The 27778-nt window shown below is 40.5% G+C and overlaps 2 protein-coding genes across 2 annotated transcripts in view; one reads left to right on the top strand and one right to left on the bottom strand.

The window, feature by feature from the left end:
• Window positions 1-287: 287 nt before the first annotated feature.
• Window positions 288-19216, bottom strand: LOC117078495 (bifunctional methylenetetrahydrofolate dehydrogenase/cyclohydrolase, mitochondrial-like). The gene is given in 8 exon segments (XM_033202059.1): window positions 288-406; window positions 725-1135; window positions 1137-1588; window positions 1591-1691; window positions 17154-17669; window positions 17818-18005; window positions 18166-18252; window positions 19193-19216. Coding segments are annotated over 8 exon segments (1869 nt in total). The 3' UTR covers window positions 288-316.
• The window catches only part of GNB4 (G protein subunit beta 4), a 59005-nt gene continuing 48496 nt past the window's right edge, over window positions 17270-27778 (top strand). The window contains exon 1 of the mRNA XM_033211764.1: window positions 17270-17576. The gene's annotated coding sequence lies outside the window, so the exon portion shown is untranslated. The remainder of the gene's footprint in view (window positions 17577-27778) is intronic.

Genomic DNA, 27778 nt, shown 5'->3' with positions numbered 1-27778 from the left:
AAAAGGTAAATGTGTAACCAAGGTGCTTAACAAAGTGAAGTGTCCAGTCTCCATACGGTAATGTCTCCCACGTTAATCACTAGGTTAATGGCTGCTCCTGGCTAGATCACAGGACCCTGCATGATACTGGAATGCTCCGTGGTGAGGTACTGCAGCGGTACATGCACCAACACCTACCCATTTAAGCTTTCAATAAATACAAGACATCATTGTAAACCATTTCAGTAGAATAAATTAAAAATATTGCATTTCTGTTGGCCTGCTTTGCTTCTTGAGCTGGCCTGGAGTGCTGTTCCTGACATAGTAGACACAATAGTTAATTAGCAGCTACCCTAAGCTTTTTAGACTCCAGCACTTCTCGCTCTTCAAGCCTCAGCACCTGTTTTGCAGCAATAATGGTATTTTTTTTTTTTTTTTTTTTGAGACGGTGTCTTGCTCTCCCAGGCTGGAGTACAGTGGCATGATGTCGGCTCACTGCAAGCTCTGCCTCCCGGGTTCACGCCATTCTCCTGCCTCAGCCTCCCGAGTAGCTGGGACTAGAGGCGCCCACCACCACGCCTGGCTACTTTTTTTTTTTTTTTTTTGTATTTTTAGTAGAGAAGGGGTTTCACCGTGTTAGCCAGAATGGTCTTGATTTCCTGACCTCGTGATCCGCCCGCCTCGGCCTCCCAAAGTGCTGGGATTACAGGCATGAGCAACCGCACCCTGCAATAATGGTATTCTTCATTAGCATTGCCACTGTCATGGGGCCAACACATCCAGGAACTGGAGTGATATAACCGGCTTTTTCTCTGACTCCTTCAAAATCCACATCTCCAACCAACTTGGGTTTGGGAGTTACAGGATCGTGAACTCTATTTATTCCCACATCAATGACTGCTGCTCCTTCCTTGATCATATCTGATGTGATCAGATTTGGAATACCCGCAGCAGATATTACAATATCTGCAAAAATTGTATGTTTCTTCAACTGCTCTTTGGGAGTATATCGATGAGATATTGTAACAGTGGCATCACCTCTGGGACGTTCATGCACCCCATCTGTGTGCAGTAACATTATAAAGGGCATTCCAACATTTTTTGACCTTCCAGCCACAACCACATTCTTCCCTAGGGTTGGAATGCCAGTTCGCTTACATTATTTCCCACACACCCCATGGGGTAGCCGGTAACGTGGAATACTGGTCCAAACACATTCGCCCTACATTAATTACGTGAAAGCCATCAGCATCCTTGTCCGGAGAAACAGCATTGCAGATCCTCCTCTCATCAATATGCTCTGGAAGAGGCAGCTGAACAACGAGGCCATCTACATTATCATCATTACTCAGTTTACCGATTACATTCAACAATTCTTCCTCTGAAATTTAAGCTGGTTTCACAATTGTCTCACTGTTCATTCCCATATCTGCAGCTGCCCTGGTTTTGTCGAGGACATAGGAGTGACTTGCAGGATTCTCCCCAACCAGGATTACGCTCAGGTGTGGCCATTTGTTGCCTGAGGCCACCCACTCTTCTACCTCCTGCCGCACTTCCTGCTTGAACTGCTTGGCCAGTTTCCTTCCAGAAATTACAACAACTTCATCTGAACTGCGGCGAGGTGGAAGGGGTGAGGGCGGAGGAAGCAGCTGTGCGCGGGCTGCAGCCAGCCCGGACGTGAGGGAAGTCGCAGCCGTAGCCCGCGCCAGGAACTGTTTAATATTTTTAATTTTTAGTTGAGATGGAGTATCTCTATGTTGCCTAGGCAGGTCTTGATCCCCTGGCCTCAAGTGATCTTCTCTCTTTAGCCTCCCAAAACGTTGGGATTATAGATGTGAGTCACAGCCCCCAGCCCCAGGTTAACTTTGGAACCCCTTGGCCGAGAGGAGGGGTCCATTCCGTTGGTTGGGGGGCTTAGAATTTTATTTTTGGTTTAAAAAGGTACACAATATATTTGATATGCATATATATTGTGAAATGGTTACCACAATCAAGTTAATTAACACATCAATTGTTTGTCATAGTTACCCACCCGCTCCTTTTTTTTTTTTTTTTTTTATTATACTTTAAGTTCTAGGGTACATGTGCATGACGTTTATATCATGTATAACTCCCCAATGCAATCCCTCCCTCCTCCCCCCTCCCCATGATAGGCCCCAGTGTGTGATGTTCCCCTTCCCGAGTCCAGGTGATCTCATTGTTCAGTTCCCACCTATGAGTGAGAACATGCGGTGTTTGGTTTTCTGTTCTTGTGATAGTTTGCTAAGAATGATGGTTTCCAGCTGCATCCATGTCCCTACAAAGGACGCAAACTCATCCTTTTTTATGGCTGCATAGTATTCCATGGTGTATATGTGCCACATTTTCTTAATCCAGTCTGTCACAGATGGACATTTGGGTTGATTCCAAGTCTTTGCTATTGTGAATAGTGCCGCAATAAACATACGTGTGCATGTGTCTTTGTAGTAGAGTAATTTATAATCCTTTGGGTATATACCCAGTAGTGGGATGGCTGGGTCATATGGTACATCTAGTTCTAGATCCTTGAGGAATCGCCATACTGTTTTCCATAATGGTTGAACTAGTTTACAATCCCACCAACAGTGTAAAAGTGTTCCTATTTCTCCACATCCTCTCCAACACCTGTGTTTCCTGACTTCTTAATGATTGCCATTCTAACTGGTGTGAGATGGTATCTCATTGTGGTTTTGATTTGCATTTCTCTGATGGTGAGTGATGATGAGCATTTTTTCATGTGTCTGTTGGCTGTATGGATGTCTTCTTTTGAGAAATGTCTGTTCATATCCTTTCCCCACTTTTTGATAGGGTTGTTTGTTTTTTTCTTGTATATTTGTTTGAGTTCTTTGTAGATTCTGGATATTAGCCCTTTGTCAGATGAGTAGGTTGCAAAAATTTTTTCCCATTCTGTAGGTTGCCTGTTCACTCTGATGGTAGTTCTTTTGCTGTGCGGAAGCTCTTTAGTTTAATTAGATCCCATTTGTCAATTTTTGCTTTTGCTGCCGTTGCTTTTGGTGTTTTAGACATGAAGTCCTTGCCCATGCCTATGTCCTGAATGGTACTACCTAGATTTTCTTCTAGGGTTTTTATGGTATTAGGTCTAACATTTAAGTCTCTAATCCATCTTGAATTAATTTTCGTATAAGGGGTAAGGAAAGGATCCAGTTTCAGCTCTCTACTTATGGCTAGCCAATTTTCCCAGCACCATTTATTAAATAGGGAATCCTTTCCCCATTTCTTGTTTCTCTCAGGTTTGTCAAAGATCAGATGGCTGTAGATGTGTGGTATTATTTCTGAGGACTCTGTTCTGTTCCATTGGTCTATATCTCTGTTGTGGTACCAGTACCATGCTGTTTTGGTTACTGTAGCCTTGTAGTATAGTTTGAAGTCAGGTAGCGTGACGCCTCCAGCTTTGTCCTTTTGACTTAGGATTGTTTTGGCAATGCGGGCTCTTTTTTGGTTCCATATGAACTTTAAAGCAGCTTTTTCCAATTCTGTGAAGAAAGTCATTGGTAGCTTGATGGGGATGGCATTGAATCTATAAATCACCTTGGGCAGTATGGCCATTTTCACGATATTGATTCTTCCTATCCATGAGCATGGTATGTTCTTCCATTTGTTTGTGTCCTCTTTTATTTCACTGAGCAGTGGTTTGTAGTTCTCCTTGAAGAGGTCCTTTACATCCCTTGTAAGCTGGATTCCTAGGTATTTTATTCTCTTTGAAGCAATTGTGAATGGAAGTTCATTCCTGATTTGGCTCTCTGCTTGTCTGTTACTGGTGTATAAGAATGCTTGTGATTTTTGCACATTAATTTTGTATCCTGAGACTTTGCTGAAGTTGCTTATCAGCTTAAGGAGATTTTGGGCTGAGACAATGGGGTTTTCTAAATATACAATCATGTCATCTGCAAACAGGGACAATTGACTTTTTCTTTTCCTAACTGGATACCCTTGATTTCTTTCTCTTGCCTGATTGCCCTAGCCAGAACTTCCAACACTATGTTGAATAGGAGTGGTGAGAGAGGGCATCCCTGTCTTGTGCCAGTTTTCAAAGGGAATTTTTCCAGTTTTTGCCCATTCAGTATGATAGTAGCTGTGGGTTGTCATAAATAGCTCTATTATTTTGAGGTACGTTCCATCAATACCAAATTTATTGAGCGTTTTTAGCATAAAGGGCTGTTGAATTTTGTCAAAAGCCTTTTCTGCATCTATTGAGATAATTATGTGGTTCCTGTCTTTGGTTCTGTTTATATGCTGGATTACGTTTATTGATTTGCGAATGTTGAACCAGCCTTGCATCCCAGGGATGAAGCCCACTTGATCATGGTGGATAAGCTTTTTGATGTGCTGCTGAATCCGGTTTGCCAGTATTTTATTGAGGATTTTTGCATCGATGTTCATCAGGGATATTGGTCTAAAATTCTCTTTTTTTGTTGTGTCTCTGCCAGGCTTTGGTATCAGGATGATGTTGGCCTCATAAAAAGAGTTAGGGAGGATTCCCTCTTTTTCTATTGATTGAAATAGTTTCAGAAGGAATGGTACCAGCTCCTCCTTGTACCTCTGGTAGAATTCAGCTGTGAATCCATCTGGTCCTGGACTTTTTTTGGTTGGTAGGCTATTAATTGTTGCCTCAATTTCAGAGCCTGCTATTGGTCTATTCAGGGATTCAACTTCTTCCTGGTTTAGTCTTGGGAGAGTGTAAGTGTCCAGGAAATTATCCATTTCTTCTAGATTTTCTAGTTGATTTGCGTAGAGGCATTTATAGTATTCTCTGATGGTTGTTTGTATTTCTGTGGGGTCGGTGGTGATATCCCCTTTATCATTTTTTATTGCGTCTATTTGATTCCTCTCTCTTTTCTTCTTTATTAGTCTAGCTAGCGGTCTGTCAATTTTGTTTATCTTTTCAAAAAACCAACTCCTGGATTCATTGATGTTTTGGAGGGTTTTTTGTGTCTCTATCTCCTTCAGTTCTGCTCTGATCTTAGTTATTTCTTGCCTTCTGCTAGCTTTTGAATGTGTTTGCTCTTGCCTCTCTAGTTCTTTTAATTGTGATGTTAGAGTGTCAATTTTAGATCTCTCCTGCTTTCTCTTGTGGGCATTTAGTGCTATAAATTTCCCTCTACACACTGCTTTAAATGTGTCCCAGAGATTCTGGTATGTTGTATCTTTGTTCTCATTGGTTTCAAAGAACATCTTTATTTCTGCTTTCATTTCGTTATGTACCCAGTAGTCATTCAGGAGCAGGTTGTTCAGTTTCCATGTAGTTGAGCGGTTTTGATTGAGTTTCTTAGTCCTGAGTTCTAGTTTGATTGCACTGTGGTCTGAGAGACAGTTTGTTATAATTTCTGTTCTTGTACATTTGCTAAGGAGTGCTTTACTTCCAATGATGTGGTCAATTTTGGAATAAGTGCGATGTGGTGCTGAGAAGAATGTATATTCTGTTGATTTGGGGTGGAGAGTTCTATAGATGTCTATTAGGTCCGCTTGGTGCAGAGATGAGTTCAATTCCTGGATATCCTTGTTAACTTTCTGTCTCGTTGATCTGTCTAATGTTGACAGTGGAGTGTTGAAGTCTCCCATTATTATTGTATGGGAGTCTAAGTCTCTTTGTAGGTCTCTAAGGACTTGCTTTATGAATCTGGGTGCTCCTGTATTGGGTGCATAGATATTTAGGAGAGTTAGCTCTTCCTGTTGAATTGATCCCTTGACCATTATGTAATGGCCTTCTTTGTCTCTTTTGATCTTTGATGGTTTAAAGTCTGTTTTATCAGAGACTAGGATTGCAACCCCTGCTTTTTTTTGTTCTCCATTTGCTTGGTAGATCTTCCTCCATCCCTTTATTTTGAGCCTATGTATGTCTCTGCATGTGAGATGGGTCTCCTGAATACAGCAGACTGATGGGTCTTGACTCCCGCTCCTTTTTAATAAGAACATTGAAGATCTATTCCTTTAGCAAATATTAAGTATATAATACAATATTGGCCAGGGGCTTTGAGTCTGCCTTTCTGACAAGCTTTGTGGAGTGCTCTGAGTAGCAGGGTTATTTGACTATTAGGAAAGACAACAGTTTGAGGTAACAGTAATTTAGGAGACTCTATCAAGGGCTGAAAGAGACCGTGAAGGTAACTAGCATTCGCCCAGGAAGGACTGCCTGATTCTCCAGCAATTTTGCATATGGAAATCTGCATTTTCTTGGTCTGGATAGTCAGCTGCAGCTCCTCACTAGTTTGTAATAGCATACTATCTTCCTAAGACGGAATATGATGGAGTAAAAACATCACAAGTTTTAGGATCCAACACGTGGATACAAATCTTAGTGCTCTTGGGCAAGATCTTTTAACCTCTTCAGTTACTTCATCTGTGGGGTGAATAAAATAAAGTCTTCCATACAGGGCTACTGAGAAGATTACACAAGCACTTGGCAGAGTGCCTGACTCATAATAAATGCAAAAGTCTAGAGTTGTTATCTTTACTATTAATATATACATTGGTCATTTCCTTCTCATGGAAACAATGACAAATTTATTTCAGAAAGTTGTTCTTGAACAATATGAGAAATATCTTCTGTTTGGGGAGACAAGATAGTAAATTTCCCAACATATGCTGGATGGTCCTTTTTCTTTTCAATGTCTTGTTTCTGAAAGACGTAGTAGGGGAGGGGCAGACTCAGAGAGAAGTGTGTTGACTTATTGATTCTCAGGAGCTTTATTTCGAGTGACTGCAGACATTGCTTCCTGACCCAGTGAATGTACAGACCATTGATACAACTCCTTCCAGTACTTGAACCCCCAACAAACAATACTATTCTTCCACTTTCTTTTCTTAGCTAAACACCTTTGACATATACTGATCATTTTTCTTTAAACCTTCCTAGACTTTCAGTTCAATCTTTCTTTTTTCCTTCATTAGCTCTTCTTCCTTCTGTCTTTGTTGCTTTTTGCTATTCACAAATGGGGTTGGGCTGGGTGGTAAGAATCTTTTTACTTAAAACGACTTTGTGATAACTCCAAATATGAGAGAACAGGAAAGTGAACCAATAATTTTTTTTTTTTTTTTTTTGAGACAGTTTCACTCTGTTACCCAGGCTGGAATGCAGTGGTGTGATCTTGGCCCACTGCAACCTCTGCCTCCTGGGTTCAAGTGATTCTCCTGTCTCAGTCTCCCGAGTAGCTGGGATTACAGGGGTGCACCACCCCACCCAGCTAATTTTGTATTTTTAGTAGAGACAGGATTTCACCATGTTGGCCAGGCTGGTCTCCAACTTCTGACCTCAAGTGATCTGCCTGCCTTGGCTTCCCAAAGTGCTGGGATTAATTATCATTAGTTATTACCATGCCCGGCCAACCAATTATTTTTAATAGATTTAAAAAAAGAAATTCAGAAAAGTATGCTACTTCTCTGAAGTCACACAGCTCATAAGTGACAGAGGCAAGATACGAACTTAAGTTTTTCTAACCTCATAGCTCATGTTCTTTCAAGTATGCCATGCTTATTGTCAAATCTGGGAGATAAAACAAGCACACAGACTAATATAATTCAAGCTAAAGTGGGTTATAGTGACTTAAGTACTCAAAGGGAAATCCCAGCACCTCTTCTCAGAATTAGGAAGAGCCAAGTTTCAGTGGAAAATACCACAGAGATAAAGCTAGAAAGGACAGGTTGGGGCCAGATTATAGAAGGTTATGCCAGGTGAGCTTGAACATATAATTCAGTAAACAACTAGAAACTGTTGTAAATGCTTAGCCAACAAGTGACTTAATCAGAGCTAAATTTTAGGAAAATGGATTCAACAATAGAATATTGGATGGATTAGGGCAGGGAAAAGCAGAAAGCTCTATTTGGTGCCATGAAGGATACACAGATGAATCAACCTTGTGTTCTACATGTAAGATTCTCATTACACAGTAACTTTTTACACACAAAGAAAACTTCAATGAAAGGTAGAATTTAATAAATGTCATTGAAATATACAAAAGGTCATAGTAGTTGAAGGTTGAGGTGGCAAAAACAATCTGTTTTTAGTTAGTGTAGAAGGATAGATTTGTTAGGCAGTCATTGTCAAATGAAAATTTTGAAAAGCTAGGTCTGATTTCATGGACATTTAAACTTTCTTGAAATTTATATTTCAGCTCATATGTAGACCCAAACAATTACCTCACCATCTCTCCAACCTAGGAATTCCTTCCAAATACTAATGCCTAAAATCATTTTTAAAAATTATATATTAGGATTTCCAGTGGCAGGGTCTGGGGAAGGGGCGGCAGTTGCCATGTCCAGCCGCTAAGGTGGCAAGAGGGCCCTGAAACAGCCCAAGACGCAGGCCAAGGAGATGGACTAGGAAGATAAAGCTTTCAAACAGAAACAAAAAGAGAAGCAGAAGAAACTCGAGGAGCTAAAAGTGAAGGCCATGGAGAAGGGGCCCCTGGACAAGATGGAATTAAGAAATCTGACAAAAAGTAAGCTGTTCCTTGTGCCTGAGGCGATGGTGACCATGGATTTCATTCGTATTTAAACATCAGTATTCCCTGCCATAATGTCTTTTGTCACCTATAGCTGGAATGAAGTGTTGTCTTGGAGCCTGTTGTATATTTAAGAATAAACTTTTGTAAAAATAAAAAATAAAAGATAAAAATTATATATTACTATAGAAGATCTTGGCAGCCTTACCTCTAGCCCCAGCTATTTGGGAGGCTGAGGCAGGAGGATTGCTTGAGTCCAGGAATTTGAGTCCAGTGTAGGCAACATAGAGAGACTCTATCTTAGGAAAAAAAAAAAAAAAGGAATTATTTAGGTATGCAAAAAGGCAAAGTTAAGAGTAAGAATTTGGTTTTTAAAATAAAAGAAAAAGGAGCAAATCTACAGTAAGTTTTATTTTTAGAGCTGCTGCTTTATCAACTAAACCAAGATGAAACACTTATTCATAAGACGACAAAATTTTTTTTCTTCTTAAATTCATTTCTGAGTTAATACATATCTGACTCATTGTCACCAAAGAGGAACCTTCTTGCAGAGACTTGTGCAGCTGCCCTGGGGTCACTCTCTACAGAAAATATACTTACCTTCATGCAATGCTAATAGTGTAAATGTTAGTTGAAATCTGATTTTGATTTTAAATAAGCTTTTTTTTTTTTTTTTTTTTGAGACGGAGTCTCACTCTGTCGCCCAGGCTGGAGTGCTGCGGTGCCATCTGGGCTCACTGCAAGCTCCGCCTCCCGGGTTCATGCCATTCTCCTGCCTCAGCCTCCTGAGTAGCTGGGACTACAGGCGCCTGCCACCGCGCCTGGCTAATTTTTTGTATTTTTAGTAGAGACGGGGTTTCACCGGGTTAGCCAGGATGGTCTCGATCTCCTGACCTCGTGATCCGCCTGCCTCGGCCTCCCAAAGTGCTGGGATTACAGGCGTGAGCCACTGCGCCCGGCCATTATAAATAAGATTTTATAAAAATTGACAAATAGACTAGAATTGTCTTTGCAAAAGTGAGATTTTTAACAATGAGGTTTCTGGTTTCTTGAGAAAATACAAACTCCCTAACACAGACTCATTTGCAATGAGAATGTCCATGAAACTCTCAGAAAGTAAGATGGAGCAGTGCAAATATCTGTAACAAGCAATAATGCCACAATGCAGAAAAAGCAGAATTAATGTCATTCTGATTCAAAGCTTTTAAGCTTGGAAATCCATCTGACAGAAAGGATAAGAACTCAAGTTTATTTCAGTTGAAGCAAAACAGGAAGAACAATAAGTAGCTAATCCTGATAATGGGAAAAGGGGGGAAAAGATTAGCTGAGCAATTAATGTTTCCTAATTGAATGAATTGGTGAAGTCTCTGGGATTCGGGTTAAATGTTGGGGCAAATTGGGTGAGGATGGGGTGGTTAAATTCACCTACCTGATTTTTGTTTATGAGATCCAACTGGAAAGATAGAGAAACTTCTGAGGCATTCATTTACTGGAGATGAGACTCTGCTCTGATTTATTTAGCAGGAAATATAATATTCACAATGAAACCTAAACAAAAGCAGTTGTGGAGCTGTTGGAAGGTAGGCTTCTGAGAGCAGGAATAGGAACACACCCAAGCATCAGGTCAGAAAGTTCTGGCTCCATGTCAGTGCTACCATTTACCAGCTGTGGGATTCAATATAGGAGAGTCTCAGGGGCGGCAGTGTTGCTGAAGCATTCTGGAGTTTCATTTGCACAGCAAGCACACGCTTTCCTTAGGTTGTCTAGCTACGGTGGTAGCTTGGAGGACTTGAAGATGGGGGGTTGGGAAGAGTAGGGAGGACCTGATCTCCCCATGCCTACCCCTGGCACTGCCTCAAGACCTTGAGCAAGATGCTCAATTCTCTGAGCCTAAATCTCCCATTTGCACAACGGGAATAATAATATCCCCTTACAAATCTGTTACATATAGTAAATGAGGTTAATTAATATGAAGTACTGCCTCCTAAATGCTCCATAAATGTATGTTAAATGTAAAAGATATCAAAGGGGAAATACTAAAGTAGGAAATTTGTTTAAAAGCAGATTGTTTCTGTTAAAAAATTCTCAATTCTGCCCTGTTCCCAGATGAGTTTTGATATCTATTTTCAGATATAGTTACTTTCCATATCTTCCACATCCTTCGATTCAATCAACCTCAGATCAAAAATATTTGAACAAAATTAAAAATAATAATAGAACAATAAAAAGAATATAAAAATTTAAAAATACAGCCTAATAACTATTTATACAGCATTTATATTGTATTAGGTATTATAAGTAATTTAGAGATGCTTTAAAGTATACTGAATGTGGCTGAGGCAGGAGAATTGCTTGAACCTGGGAGACGGAGGTTGCAGTGAGCCGAGATCAAGCCACTGCACTCCAGCTTGGGTGACAGAGCAAGACTCCGTCTCAAAAAAAAAAAAAAAGGGGAGAACTACAATGACAGCACAAGGAAACGTGAAGCTGTAAGGTAGCTCAGTGCTCAAAAGTTACTACCTCAAAGTGAAGGAAAATTGTGAAAACTGTCACAAGTCTTAGAACTCATGCCCTACTTCCACCCCAGGTTGACTATCTCACCTGCCAGGAAAAGATTCCACTCCTAATGTTGAACCAAGCATTTTGTTAGCCTGACTCTATTTGTTCTTAGATAGATATGAAGACACTTTTTATCTGAGAGCACATTAACTACTTACAGAAGAATGAATGAATGGAGCTCCCAGAGATTGTCCCTTAGAGCTCTGCATTCATTTGCTCACTCATTAATTGAAGAAAATTGGTGGGTGCGTGTGCTGTGCTAAGACTGTGGACTGTGGCTAGAATGTGATGAGAAATGAATGAGACCCCAGGAGAGAGAGTTTGGCATAAAATAGTCATCCAATTATAAACCTCTGAATCATACAAAGTACTGCATTACATTCTAGGCACTACAAAATGAGCATAATTATACAAAGGGGAAAACCATGTAGAATGTAACTTTAATACATCATACACTCTACCTGAACTGAATTTGCTATCATTAACAGTTTCACTTGACTTTCTTAGAATTTAAACGGGCTTTTGAAAACATGATTTGGATATCCAGGTCCATTTAGAGAAAATGGCTAAGGGAGTCTGAATTCATGAATCCTTTTTCTCTTAAATATTCCTTGGGGTAAGAAGACGCATTCAAAATAATTCTCTTGATCTTAGAGTTTTGTTCTAAAGAGCAGGTTCTTTAATTTTTTTGTTTGTTTATGACACTGAGATTGGCATTTCTACCAACAAACAAACATGTTTAGAGTAACAGTCGGTCCGCGAGGCTCCTTTTCATCTTTTCTTACCTCCTAAATAGAGTCTGAAGTCTGGGCTATGTGGGTTGGTATCAGTTCAAAGCAATTGTTTCCCTCAAAAAACTATTTGCCAAATGGATAAACCAACTGTGGTACTTCCATACCACGGAATGCTGCACAGCAATAAGAAAGAACCAAAGTGTTATGCTAAGTGAGAAAAGACAGTCTCAAAAGGTCACATACTGTATGGTTCCATTTATATGATAATCTCAGAAAGACAGAACTCTAGGGTCAGAGGACAAATCAATGATTGCCAAGAGTCATGGTAGGGAAGAGAGGTGACTATAATTAAGGCTGTAAACGGTAAGTATGAGGGAGATTTGGGGAGTGATGGAACTGTTCTGATTATAATGATAGTTACATGAATCTGTACATGTGTTCAAAATCATAGAACTGTACACTAAAAGAAAAAAGTTCCATTTTACAGTATAATTTTTAAAATCAAAGCAAAGCCAAAACAAATTTGTAAGGAAAACAAGATGTTTTCCATTGTTTGCAATATCTAACAGAACATATAAGCGTAAATGAAATCAGTGCAGTATGGGAGGAAGGAATGGAAAGACAGAATCTTAGATTGTTGGATGTTCATAGATTATTAATCCAGGGTTAGCAAACGTGCTTGTGGCAGATTATATTTCTGAAGATAGCTGCAATGATATGTGCCATTCAACACGTTCCTCTAGATAAGTCCGTCAGCCTAGGGAACATGGTGAAACCCCATCACTACAAAAATACAAAAAAAATTAGCCGTATGTGGTGGCACACACCTGTAATCCCAGCTACTGAGGAGGCTCGAGAATCACCTGAGGTTGCAATGAGCCGAGATTGCGCCACTGCACTCCAGCCTCGGTGATGGAGCCAGACCCTGTCTAAAAAAAAAAAAAAGGTCTATGTCCCTATCACATGAATTTGTGACTGCCTAGACCAAGTGAGGATGGTGGAAGCGACACTATGGGATTGCTGAGGCTAAGTCATAAAAACGCTATGCACTTCCTCCTTGTTCTCTTGGAACACTTGCTCTTAGAACCCAGCCACTCTAATGTGAGGAATTCCACGTAGGCCGTGGAAAGGCCTACGTGAAAAGGAACTGAAGTTTCTGCCTACACACCTGGTTGATCTTCCAGCCAGCAGCCAGCACCAACTTGCCAGCCATGTGAGAGAGCCGTCTTAATAAGAGTCAAACTACCTGAGGCTGCATGGAACAGAGAACATGTCTGCCAAGCCCTGGCCACATTGGAAATTCATGAGCAAATTAAATAATTGTTGCTGTCCTAATCCACTAAGTTTGGTGACTTGTATAGAGCAATAGATAACTAATACGTCATCTCATTTTAAAACTCATGTTTTTACTCACTTAACAGAAACAGATCAGAGTTCCTTTTGAAAATGTGGTGTTCAGAAGAGTTCTTGGGATGGAATGAAGCTTAGAGGGCAAGAGTCCATGATTGATTAGTGAAGTCATCCCTGGACATAGTCTGAGATATGGCACCGATGTTGTCTATTTGCCAATTGTATTAGAATTCAGCACCTTCATTTTATATAATAAAGACAGAATGAAGGCAGGGTAAGATCTGCTTAAGATCACATAGATATTTAGTACCAGAGCCAAAAGCTGTAAATCAAGTCTTCTGATGTGCAGTTTCGTGTTTTTTCACTTTGCCATGTCCCTTTCCAGGGACCTGAGTTCTCTGATTTCCCTGAATTTCCTGATTCCAGGGACCTGAATGACAGGACACAGAGCAGCAGATATATGCCTGCATACTTCTACTTCCCTCTCCCATGCCTGTGACAGACATCATTGACACTCTCCTAAGGTCACTGGGATGCACTTGGATGACAGATTCCAAATTGCCATGGTTGATGAGAACCTGAGTGGAAATACACAAAAGCTATAACTGATTTGTATCACGAGTGTCAGAGGAGTACAGCAAAGGTGACTCAAAGTACAAACTGTACTTTGGTATGGAAAATGCATTGTGTGTGAGCAAGAGGGAAGGCTTTAGGCATGCTACTCTGTATCCAGGATGCCTGTCTGAAACCACACAGACTGACTGACTTCGCATAGAATCTACTAGGGAATTGCTTCTCATGTCCTTGGGGAACTGTGCTGTAGATCCTGTTAGATAATTTCCATTTAATATTTTATTACTTATTTTGTTGTAGGTGAGAGAAAATCTGTTACTGTAGTTATGATGTTGTATGTATATAATTTGGCCTCATTTCAAACACAATAGAATTGGAATGCATACAACACATACAGGGCGGTGCTGAAATATTGGACACTTTAGTGGCTCTGTTCTTCACGGTGTTCTTGGCATCGTCTGAGAGCAAGGTAGGCTCAGAAAAAAAAAATAGACCATTTCTAGGGTAAAACTTAAAAGCAGGATATGCAAACCTATGGTACTATGGATTACAGCGTAACTTACTGAGTACAGCATTCAGACTCACCCAATGTAGGACCAAGAGCAGAGCTTCTCTGAACTTGATCACAGTGAAGCAAAACACCCTGCAAAAGCAACTGTAACTAAACTCCTAGAAAAACAATGATCACTTTCTCCCCTCCTATGATTCTGACTAGTGTGTGGGATGGGGTGAGGTGGGGTTATTTGCATAAAACAAGTAGCCAAGTGCATCCATTCATTTATTTGTTTGTGGAGTACCTAGTAAGTGCAGGGTGCTCTGTTAAACACTATGGGGGAACACAAAGATGAAACGGACAAGAATTTTGTCTTCAAAGGTTCTCTAGCAGGGACCCCACCATGCTCTCTTAATAGAGTAGGATTTGAGAACATGGGCCTAATGAGTCAGAAATCTAATTATCAACCGGTGGCACCCCAACAAAAGATCATGGGGCTTAATCCTTAGAAATAGGATACATCTCTACAATTGTCTACACAAACCAGCAGGCATCAGAAATGTTAACAGCATGCCCCTTCACCTTTCTCTCTTCCCTTTCTCTCTCTTCCATTATTCATGGATTTCATTATCATTGGAAAAATTATGAATTGCTGGATCACTTAGATGCATTACTATCCTCTTATGAAACTATTCCTGATGATGACATTCTTTTAATCAGCTCCACTTTCAGATTTTCAGTATAGGCTTGTCCTTTAACAGGTAAGTTGTTTTTTTTTTTTTTTCCAGAAAAATATGCAGCAGGTGTGACAAAACAGAAATACAATATTCTTGGAAGTAGATTTGTTTGGATAATAATTAAACTTTCCTTTTTCTGTTCTTGGACTTTCTTCTTCTAGTAATTTCTTTGTCTACATTAAATTTTCAAGAAGCTTGACATTATCATTCTTTTAAACTCTCCAAAAGACAGTCAAATTCTTGTTACATCTTTTCAGGTTTTTTATGTTTAGGAGCTGTTCATTTATATTTCCCCTAATCTTTTCTGGAATAGACTATCTCATTGCTTCCCACTGGGTTTTCCTAAATACCAGCAACTTGTTTTTCAACAAATAATCTTAACCCAACAACCACCTCTCAAAGCTTTATAACATCTGGTAAATGCTAGTGCACAGGAACAAGGCAGAAAAGAATCTAAAGAAAGAATATGGGGCTGGGATGGGTGGCTCATGCCTGTAATCCCAACAGTTTGGGAGGCCGAAGCGGCAGATCACCTGAGGTCAGCAGATTGAGACCAGCCTGGTCAACATGGTGAAACCCCGTCTCTACTAAAAATACAAAAAATCAGCCGGGTGTGGTGGCTTGTGCCTGTAATCCCAGTTACTTGGGAGGCTGAGACACAGGAACCGCTTGAATCCGGGAGGTGGAAGTTGCAGTGAGCTGACATCACACCACTGCACTCCAGCCTGGGTGACAGAGTGACTCTGTCTCAAAAGAAAGAAACTGCACTCCTGTCTGGGTGACAGAGTGACTCTGTCTCAAGAGAGAGACAGAGAGAGAGAGAGAGATGGAGGGAGGGAGGGAGGGAGTGGAGGAGAGAGAGAGAGCGAGAGACAGAAAGAAAGAAAGAGGGTTTTGGAGTTGATCCAATCTGATGTCATGCAAGGGGCTCTGCCAGTACCTTGGTGACTCTGATAAATTAATCTTACCAGGGCATCAGTTTGCTTATCTGTAAAATGGGGATAAAACTCACACTTCAAGGTAATTATGAGGATTAAGTACAGTATAAGAAAGCAGAGAGCATGGTCCATAATAGGCACTCTTTTAACAATTTCCCTTTGCTTCCTCCTAGAAACGACAATGATAAAGCTCAGGATTTAATCATTAAAACATAAATAGTTACAGATGCAAAACACTCATGTCCCAACTAGCTCTTCTGAAACTTTGATATGCAGAATATTTGGCATTTTTCCTCTTTCTTCTTAATGGAAAAGTACTCCTAATATTAGTAAAAATGAAAATTTTGGGGGAAAAAATTATCCACAGTTTCTTTATCTCCGGATAAAGAAAATAGAAACAGCTGTTTCTATTTTTGTCATGGCCTGGCTTTTATACAAACCGGTCACATTTTCTCCACAGTCACAAACAGGGTGTGCTTATCATGGCATCACCTCTTTCAAGGGGCTAATAGATTTATTCCAGGTGACATTGGGAAGCAGCTAGAAAAGGAGGATTGGAAGGCTGCGGGGGTGTTAAAGTTATCTCATGATACTGTTCGAACCTTTCTCCGGCACAGAAACTCCACAAAGAACTCCTCTGCAGTTTTCGCTACCCAGGGCTGTTTCTTTAAATTGTTTGACGTCAGAGAAGGAATGCTATAGCAACAGTCTGTCAAACTGGAATTAACTCCGAAGAAAAATGGGGGTGGGGAGAGGAAAAATGCTCCCAGGCGGTACTTACTTTAGAGGAAGCAAATTGGATAGATGCATTTATTTTATGACATTTTAAACATAAAACACCCAGATAAATGTGAGAAAGAAAAAAAAACTCGATTGAGATGCATGTGGTGTTTAACTCATGCGGAGAAGAGCGACTTGGCAGGGATATCTGGAAGGCCTTCCAGTTTTATCAACGACAATAGGAACAATAACTTCCAAGTATTTGGAGGCAGGCTTCGTGCAAACATTACTTCGTTTGATATGCTTAGCACCTTTATGAGGCAGGTATCGCTATCCTTATTTTGGCGATGACGAAACTTAAGCCCGAGACGGTACACGGTCCTACAACTAGTGATGGTAGAGCGGGGACTGCAACGCAAGGTTGTCCGACTCTGGGCTTCAGTTTACTTTCTGACATTTAGAATTCCAGAATGGGAAACCTAAATGGGATCTTTGGGGTCTTACTAGCTCTGCCCTTCGATCCTGCTCACGAGCAAACTGGCGCCTGTCAGAACCGGAAAGGAAACTGGCCACGCCACTTAGACGGACGCTACTTAGCAGCGTGCCCCAGCGCCGCACCAACAAGAAAACGAAACTGCCCGGGAAGGAATGTTTTTCTTCTCCTTCGGGCAGGAAACGAGAGAGAAAATAGGAAGCAGAAGCTGCGCGCGGCTCCCACTCCAGTCGCCCCCCGCCCGGGCTGCGCGCGCTCCGAGGGTCTGCGCGCCCCCGGCACGTCCCCGCCGGGCCCGCGCGCCTCGTGCCTCGCGCCTCGCGCCTCCAGCCACGTCCCCGCCCCGGCTCCGGCGCGCCGCGGAGTTGGCTGCTGGGCGTTGCGGGACTGGGTGTGGCCGGCGGTTCTGGTCTCGGCGGTGCGCTGCGCTGCGCTCTCCACGCCGGCTCCGCGCTCCAGGAGCTGCTGTGCGCCCCGCGGACCCCGGCAGCGCGCGGTCGACGCGGGCCCGAGCTCCCTCCAGGTAGGCGACGAGCTCGCGAGCGGCGGCTCGTGGGTGTGCCCCGCGAAGCGATCCCGGGCTTCTCGCAGAGACGTGGGGCGCCGCGAGCCACTCCTGCGGAACGGGGCCCGGGTGACGGTGCGGGGCGGGATGGGTCTCTCCTAGCTCCGGGACTGAGGGCTCAGGCGGCGGACGGTGCCCGGGAGGGCCGGGGAGGGCGCGCCTGGGTCGCGCTCCGCTGCTGCGCGGGAACCGGCCTCACGACCGCCGGCGCAGGCACTTCCCGGGTGGTCTAGATCGCTCTCCTGGGGCAGCGAGGAACGGTCGGCGGTCCAGGTCCTCCAGACCCCCTGGGTTTCTCGTCACTCCCCGAGGCCTCCTCCCAGGAACTGAGAGTACGAGGCCGTGCGTGCCCCCAAAATAGCGGGTATTCGGGACTGCCCAGGAGGGCTATTGGGTGGAGAGCGCTGGGAAAACTCATAAAAGTTCTACGCTGAGTCCAAAATTAGTCCAGTGGTTTTGTATCTGATTTATTTTGGGAATGATATAATGTCCAGAGTTTGGGGATGGGAGGGGATTAATGAATTTTGAATACTTGTGAGTTCAGTACGAGAAAAAGTGTTTTCCTTTTCTCTCCACCTTTTTCTACTTCAGAACACAGATGATTGCCATATACTTTGATATGTATTCCTATTCGCTAAGGGAAAATTGAATTTTCAAAAGTTTAAAACCAGGCTTTCATTTGTTTATATAAGCAATACTTTGTTATTTTGCATCTCCTTGTCTTCCCTTTTCTCCCTCTCCTTCCCTTTCTCTTTCCATAAAGGATGAGGATGCATCTTTCTCCCTCTCAGCCACTGACAGAGTAGCTTGGCGTGTGGATTAGCACTTTATCAGGAAGTTTTCTTAAAACGTTCAAAATTTAATTGTTGATTAGAACTTTCATTATCAGTCCGTCTCAGTGTTGCAAACTGAGTTTATGACCATTAAGTACATCTTTTAGGACAGAGATAGAACACACGCTGCTTATTTAAGATGGGAGGGAAGTCATTTCTAGTCGGAGAGGAAAACGACGGATTAGGTGCATTTAAAATTGTGTGCTTTGAGCCTCTACCATTGTTCATTTTAATATTCTTCAGTGTGGTGCTTTTGGTTTACTACTGATCCCGGGCTCTGAAAATTTGCTGTATATTTCAATATGTGGTTTGAAAACATTTTAAGATTTTCCATGTTGCATTTTGGTTTGTAGATGAATTTGAAACTGAAATAGAAACTTTTAAAATGTCTTATTGAACGTTGTCAACCTTCTGTATATACTTTTATGAAACTGATTAATACAGCTTTTGATACATGTAGGTTGGTTCATCTCTTTGTGGGCCTGTAGACATTATTTAGGAAGTTATTCCGAGTCATTGGCCTTTGTTAACCTGTAGAATTGTTTCTTTTAAACAATTGGCATGTAAGTATGTCAGCACATACTTTTACACTTTAAAAATAGACTCTGGGGCAATTTGAAATTTAAGAATTGGAACTAAGTGTTGGACATTTTTCTGCCCTTACCAAATGCTGCCTGAGATGGTGTGATTTCTCTTAGGCGTGTTATTGAAGTCAGCTGGCTGTGTCATCAGTTTCTTTACCTTGCTGACTGTTTTAATCTGCATCTGTTATGGACTTACTTATTAAAATATTTCTTCTGGACTGGGGCAGTGCTGTAAGTTATTCTACTTATATCTCACAATAACACCCTTATCTACTTCCACAGGTGAGGAAACTGAGGTTTTAAGTAACTTGGCAGTGGTCATGTAGGCGTTAAGTAACTCAACTGGGATTCGAAGCAAGACCCCTCTGCTTCCACAGTCCATGTTTTTTCCCCTGTGCCATATTAACTTAGTACCAGGACATTAGGAGTGACCCTCAATTACTCATTAGCATGTGTGTAAAATATCCAAGACATCCCAGACACGTTTGTTTTTCCAGCATGATCATTATTGTCCGTCCATGTTTTTATACAGCTTCTCACATCAGCCATTCTCTTCTCACCATTCTACTCCTAGTTAAATGTATTATTCCAAATTCAAAACCTCCCTTTTGCCAGGGCACAGTATCCTATTGATATTAACAGGTAGTGATGGCTTAATTATCTTGATAAAATAATAATGCCATTATTTTACAGTCTGTCTCCCATTTTAAAATAAAATTGTTTCTTGATCAGTGTTCTGCTTCCGTGACTGCCTCATTTCTTTTTATTTATTTATTTTTATAAATAGAAGCAGGATCTCACTGTGTTGCCCAGGCTGGTCTTGAACTCTTGGGCTCAAGCAATCCACCCACCTCAGCCTCCCAAAGTGTTAGGATTACAGGCGTGAGCCACTGCATCCGGCCCTGCCTCATTTCTCTACCTCACCTTGAGGAAGCTTAGTTTTTTGACAGAACAAAAATAAATTCAGGAGCAGTAACCAGAAACTAATTAGTTACCTACAGGCACTGGGTAGGAACTGAGTAAACGGAAACAACAGAAGGAATGGCGTTGCTCTGAATATACCTTTTTGCATAGTTTTGAGTTTTGGAAACTGTTAGTCTTTTTTATGTTCAAAAATAAAATTAACAAGATGTGGAGAGTGGGACTCCAAAATTGAATACAAACAGCAACAACAAACCGTGTATTTCTGTCAATAACATCAACTCCCAGAATAAAAAAAAAAAACGAAGTAAGTTTTGAGCACAGGATTAAAGAACTGAAAAAAAATCTTGAACTCTGTGTACTCTGTGTAGTAGGCTATTATTTGTATGGTAGAGGTGTAGCAATTCTGAAACTATTTTGTGTGTGTTATAGGACTGAGCAAATGGGTCAATTCATTGATATTTTGGGAACTGGGATTTTCAGTGTGGAAGAAGAGAAATAAAAATATGAAACAGGCCTGGCGTGGTGGCTCACACCTGTAATCCCAGCACTTTGGGAGGCCGAGGCAGGCGGATCACAAGGTCAGGAGATCGAGACCATCCTGGCTTACATGGTGAAACCCTGTCTCTAGTAAAAATACAAAAAATTCGCTGGGCGTGGTGGCGGGCGCCTGTAGTCCCAGCTACTCAGGAGGCTGAGGCAGGAGAATGATGTGAATCCAGGAGGTGGAGCTTGCAGTGAGCCGAGATTGCGCCACTGCACTCCAGCCTGGGCGAGAGAGCGAGACTCCCATCTTGGGGGAAAAAAAAATATTGAAGCAGAAGAAGGCAATGAAGAACTCTTGATTTTGAATTGGAATTAATGATATCAACATGAACTCATGATTAAAATATATATTCACATATGCTTACTTGCATCTATTTACTACTTCTGTCTAATGAAAGGGCCCAGAAGCAGTGACATTCTAGGTAATTAATTTGGATTCAGGCAATGTTACTTCAGACAAGTGCCACACAGTCTCAAATGATCTCTCCAGGTTAACACCAAGGGGAAAACAGTAGCTTCACAGTGGAGAAGTGTGGCAGACACTACCTTAACCAAGGGATCAAAGTTAGCATCACCAGTAGTAGCATAATCATATTCTTGATGTGTCTGAACCGAGAACATCATTACTTTTCTGTGGTATTTCTAAAATAACCAGAATTTAATCACAAGGAAACAATTGGGGGACCTTTATTGAGGATTATTCTACAAAGTAACTGCCTTGTAATCTTCAGATATGTCAGTGTCATGAACGACAAAAGGTAAGGAACTATTTCAGATTAAAGGAAGTTCAAGAGACATGGTAATTAAATACCATGCATAATCCTGGATTGGATCTTGGCTTGGAAAAAAAAATCATTTCTCTAAGAACATTGTTAGGATATTGGCAAGATTTAAATACGGAGTAATAGTGTTGTATCAGTGTTAAATTTTCTGAATTTGATAATTGTTTTGTGATTATATAAGATAATGCACTTGTTCTTAGACGATAACACAATGAATTGTTTAGGAGTGAAAGGTCAAAATGTTTTTAGCTTACTCTCAAATGGATAGACAATAATAATTCCATATATAGAGAGACTGATAAAGCAAATATGGTACAAGTTAGCAATCTAGGCGAAGGGTACAAGGGTGTTCACAGTATTACTGTTTTCAAGTTTAAAATTTTTAGAATTGAAAAGTTAAAAATAAAACTTCAAACAGTAACAATGCAGCTTTGCTTCAAAAAGAAAATCTTTTTTTGAAAGACTCCATATAGGCTATCTCTCCTCCTTATCTGCCATCTTCTTCTGAACCCACTCCAGAGAGACATGATTCCTCCTACTTCATGAAACAGTTCTTCTCCAGGTCACCAGGGATGTCAGTCTTGCCAAACTGGATCTTCAGCCACATTTGATACAGGCAACAGATAACTCCTTTCTTATCAAAATATCTTTTCCCCTTGGCTTCTGGGACACTCGCTGTCTCTGATTTTCATCCTGCCTCATTGGCTACAGTTTCTCATTCTTATCCATCTCAGTAAATGGTACCACCATCCACCAGGTTGCTCAGGCTAAAAATTCTAAGAATTATCCTCATTCCCCTATTTTACTCATCCTAAATCTATTCCTTCAACAGCAAGTATTATGGGCTCTACCTTCAAAATCACTGCAGATTGGACCATCTTTTTAAAAAATTTGATGTGACCATTCCTATCACCTACACTGCCACCACCACTCTTGTGTCAAACTGTATTCTTTCCTGGCCCGGATGACTGCAGGAGCCCCCCAACTGGTTTGTCAGCTTCCACTCTGTCTCCCACCAGCCAGCATGAACTTTAAACGAGGTAAATCAAAGCAGGTTATATCTCAGTCATCAGAACCCATTATTGTTAGATAAAATAAAAATGTTTTAGCCAGGCATGGTGGTGCATTTCTGTGGTCTCAGCAACATGGGAGTCTGAGGTGGGAGGATTGCTTGAGTCCAGGAGGTCAAAGTTGCAGTGAGCCATGTTTGTGCCTGGGCAATAGAGTGAGACTCCATCTGAAAAAAAATCAGGATTTTTTTTTTTTTTTTTTACTATGATCAAGAGGCTATGACTGGATTCTGGGGCACCCTTCTAGTCTCATCTGCTGCTCTCTGCCGTGCTCACTCTGTTCCAGCCTCACCATCGTCACTGCTATTGGTCCAGCATGTCGGGTTAGTTTCTGCCTGGGCCTTTGCTTGCTGTTCTGCCTGGAATGCTTTCTCACAATTAAGATATGGCTCATCTTCTCATTTCATTCAGTCCTTACTTAATTTATTTAAAAATAGCCTTCCTCCTAACCCTCTAACTTCTTGAAGTTCTTGCAGTTTTTTTCTTGCATACGACTTATCTGTACTTAAAATTATGATGTGCTTTCTTGTTTATCTCCTAGACAAATACAGAACAAAGCACTATGGCAATGGGAAGTTTTGTTTTGTTTACTACTGACTATCTAGAGCCTGGAATATGTTTGGCACATGGTCAGGACTCAGATATTTGTTGAAGGAAGGAATGAATACATGAATTAATATTTGCTGTATCTTAGCTCATGCTGTTTCAAATATAGAAGACAGTTTCCGAGAATCTGACAGTGTTAGTGCCATGTAAGGTGTTTGGTGATGCTGCTAAAGCTTCTCTGAAAGCTAACAAGTTGCCAACTTTGAGTGTTTCACGTTGTCACCTTTCTTTTGTATGCCCTCTGGTGGAGTGATAATAATAAGCGGCAGGCCAGTAGAATAGGTCAAGAAGAAACTAAAATGCAAGAACTTAGATCACAAACTGGATAATTAACTTAAAACAATAGATTTGAAAATTTTAATTTTAGTTAAGCCTCCTGAATAATTATAATAAGATTAGAAAGAACGAAAAGAAAATGAGGCACAGTTAGATTTGAAGAGATATCTGGCTTAGGATGAAAAAATAACCTATTGCACACACCCAAAATGTTTGGATGACTTAAAATAATTCCTGCTTAAATATACTTCTGTCCCTTAAAGTATTTTAATATTTTTCCATCTTTGGTTCAAAGACCTCTTTCTCTCAACTGTAGTAATCATTTCAGTGAACCTTTATTGATTTTACCATGTGTCGGTTAATGTACGCAAGTGGTGAAGCCAGTGTTCAGACTCTAGCAGTGGAGGACCACAGACAGTGCGCTCAATCATCATGCTTCACTACCACCTTTGTGCTAATGTCCTGTGGATGGTACAGGGACTGGAGAATTTCCTTTAGAGCAATAGTTACGGACAGAAAAATGCTTGATAAGTTCACAGTGTGCATTCCTCAGTTCCATTTTCCAGTATGTTTATAGAGAGCCCTTTCTTCCAGAATTGCTGAAAGATGTGTTATCTTTTTTGAAATAGAAATCACATGAAATGTTTCCACACTCAGGTGCTACTGACTTGCTAAAATAATATAAAGTTTATCTTAGTGTACATATTTAATACTTACGGCAGTAACAGCTTCATTGTTCCCCCACTTTTGGCTTTAGCAGGGTTTGTTCATATACTATATAGTTATTACAAAGGAAATTTAGTATACCTTGCTGGGTAGGGACAAACTCCCACTGAGATGCATATCTTACTTGCAGTAGAAAACCTCCAAAAAAGAATTCGTTCAGAAGATATCATTATTCTTAGTATCTTTGCAAGTCAGTACTTAGAGCACTAACAGTGTCTTCTTAATAGCTGCATAATATTTCATTGTATGAATGCATCATATCTACTCTCCTGTTTACATTTTTAATTTTTTGTCATATAAACAGTTTGCTAATGAATATCCTTAAACATTAATTCTTAGCTATCAAAAGTGTTGGCCAGTTGCAGTGGCTCATGCCTGTAATCCCAGTACTTTGGGAGGCTGAGGTGGACAGATTACTTGGGCCCAGGAGTTCAAGACCAGCCTGGGCAACATGGTGAAACGCCGTCTCTACAAAAAAAATATAAAAATTAGCCAGGTGTGAGGGTGTAAGCCTGTAGACCCAGCTACTTGGAAGGCTGGGGTAGGAAGATTGATTGAGCCCAGGAGGCAGAGGTTACAATGAGCTATGATCGTGCCATTTCACTCCAGCCTGGGTGACAGAGGAGACTTTTAACTGCCTTTTTAAAAAAAAAAAGAAAGAAAGAAAAAAATATATAAAGTACTCTTTTTAGAAGCCTTACTGTTTCTACTCTCTTTTAGCTTGTCATGAATTTTCAGCTATGGAGAAATTGATGAAATCTGCTTTCTTTATGGAACAGATTCTGTCAATTTCTCTGTAGCTGAAAAAAGGGAGAATACTACTTTGGGAGGGACAAGATGACGACAATGGACCCTGTGCTCAAAGAGCTAATAATCCCTAAGCTCTTATATAGGATTTAAACATTTTTTTTTAATGGCAGCACTTAGCAATGGCTTGACTCAGTTTTTTTCTCCTTATTTTTATATTCAGTTTTTCAACTAAACACCTTTACCCAGAAATTGTTTAAAATATGAAAATTTGTCATTAACTACTTGGTAATGTGAAATTAAAAACCCAGTAAGGCAGCTTAAGCTGAATGAGGTTTTATGTCTAATTGGCATGTGACATAAATTATATACATTGTGTTTAGGATAGTTAAAAAGGCTTACGGTGGCTCGTTTTTATCAGGAAATAATTTAAGACATCTTATTCTAGAATTCTGTAAATTAAATTATGTGTGTATGTATATATGTATGTATGTACTTTTTGAGACAGAGTCGTTCTCTATCACCCAGGCTGGAGTGCAGTGGTACGATCATGGCTCACTACAGCCTTGACTTCCCAGGCTCAAGCAATCCTTCCATCTCAGCCTCTTAAGTAGCTGGGACTATAGGTGCATGCCACCGTGCTGGCGAAATTGTGTATTTAAATGGAACATGGTAGGCAGTTAATTACTTGAGGAAATTGAAATTTGTCATCAAGGGATCTTAGTTATCTGCATTACTTATTAAATGGGGCTCTAGGGAAGCTGTTGAGAGATAAACAAACAAACAAACAAACAAAAACCCACCCTGAAAAATGTGATCTCCTTGCCATGTGGTCTAAAAAACAAGAAAACTTAGTATTTAAACATTTTAAACTTAGATATTAGTTTTCATGGTTTGTGTTAACCTTTACTATGGGAATTAAAATTTCTGAACAAGAGATTTCATTTGGTTCATTAATTACTGAACATATCATCAGGGAAACTTTTTTGGGGGGAGAAAAAATGAAAAAACCACAGAGACTCCTTGCTGTAAGACATAAAGAAGGTAGAGATATGTTAGTATGTAAATTTCATTCATGTTTATGTGTTGGCTCACTTTTTAATGCAAAAAAATCTTCACAAAGGTTTTAGAAATGATGATGAGACAGATTATGAGAGGATACTGAAGAATTGGGGGGATTGTGTGTTCCCTTAAGGCACTGAAGAGCAGTCTTGGTATATCTGATAGAGAATGTTGTAGGATAAAAACATCAGTAGGAAAATCAGCAGTAGAACAAAACTAAATGTGACTAAATGTAACTAAAAATGAATATTCTGTTCAAACTGCATGGTAGAGATAAGAACCTTTGAATGATAGATTCTGAGAACATTAGTGGTAGGGGTAGAGAATTGGGGATGGGATGGAATCCTAAATAACTTGAGTTATTAATTAACTGCTAATCTAAACCTGAGACAGTAATTGTATAATATTTTGGTAAATAAAGTGTGATCCTGAGGTAGCAGAGATGGATACCAGCTCATCTCAAAACAGTATCACTGTAAGTACACTTGCTCGTTAACTAAAACCTCTAAAATTTTATCTTATAAGTAGGCATTATGGCTTTAAGATAAATGAAATATACAGTGAAAGACACTGGATGCTTTATTCTATTTCTACTTATTATTGGTAACTTTAAGATATTTTACCTTTTTTTTTTTTTTTTCCTGAGACAGAGTCTCACTCAGTCATCCAGGCTGGAGTGCAATGGTGAGATCTCGGCTCACTGCAACCTCTTTCTCCCAGGCTCAAACGATTCTGTGCCTCAGCCTCCCAAGTAGCTGGCATTACAGGCGTGCACACCAGTCCTTGCTAATTTTTGTATTTTTAATAGAGATGGGGTTTCACCATGTTGGCCAGGCTGGTCTTGAACTCCTGACCTCAGGTGATCCAACTGCCTCAGCCTCCCAAAGTGCTGGGATTACAGGCATGAGCCACCGTGCCCAGCCATATGATATTTTACTTTTATTAAAGCTGTGAGCATATGGAATTGTAGCTACCTTTCCATGACTATGTTAATTGCACAAGTTACATTTTGTCCTATGTAACTGAGTTAGCAAATAAGCTAGATGGTAATGCTTGTGAGGCGCTCATAAACATTTGTTGGATGAAATTCTGATATCCCCAGTTGTCATATTCTAACCTTTTAATGGTGGGATTGATTTTTAAAAATTTTTGTATGTAACCAAGTGTAATATATAACCAAGTCTGGTAAATTTAAAGGGTTGTTTCTGGTAAAACAAAAGCAAGTTATGTGACTTTAAAGTGATACAAGACTGCCAGGTATGGTGGATCACACCTTTCATCCCAGCTACTCAGGAGACTGAGGTGGGAAGACAACCTGAGCTCAGGATGTCAATACAAGCCTAGGCAACCTAGTAAGGACCCCATCTCTAAAAAAAATTTTTTAAATTAGCTCAGCACGGTGGTGCATACCTGTAGTTCCAGCAACTTGGTAGGCTGAGGTCGGAGATTGTTTGAGCCACTGAGTTCAAGGCTGCAGTGGTGAACAAGGATGGCAGTGCCACTGTGCTTTAACCTGGACCACAGAAAAAGACCCATCTCTTAAAAAAACAAAAGTGACATAGGACTGTGTGACTTGGTAACACAAAGATAACCACACGTGGTCGTTAAAAAAAATCGAAGAGATGATAATGCTTGAGTGGGTCATGTAAGAAAAGACAGGCTAAGTGTATGATTTTAAATTTACCTAATCATAATTTATGTTTCTAATGTTTAGTTCACAAAATCTTAAGAGTACTAAAACCAAGAAGCTCCTCTTAGAGAAGGTAGTTTTAGGACTAAGTAAAAGGAAATGCCCTGCTGTTTTACAGAGCTGATGGTAAATTTATAGAACTTGTTACTTTAAGAAGTAGTACAGGAGAAAATATAAGCATACTAAAAATGGGTTCAGTGAATTCATGGACAATAGTTTCAAAACGTATTGTGTAAAATTAAGAGAAATCCTTAGTAGGTTGAGTTCAGCCACATTCTCATAAACATTTGGTTTCAATGATGTGACACTTTAAATAC

This window comes from Trachypithecus francoisi, unplaced genomic scaffold (assembly GCF_009764315.1).
Source record: "Trachypithecus francoisi isolate TF-2019V2 unplaced genomic scaffold, Tfra_2.0 Lachesis_group0, whole genome shotgun sequence".
In the NCBI taxonomy this organism is placed as follows: domain Eukaryota; kingdom Metazoa; phylum Chordata; class Mammalia; order Primates; family Cercopithecidae; genus Trachypithecus; species Trachypithecus francoisi.
The sequence above is the reverse complement of the archived record's forward strand: the minus strand, read 5'-3'. Positions and strand labels throughout refer to the sequence as shown.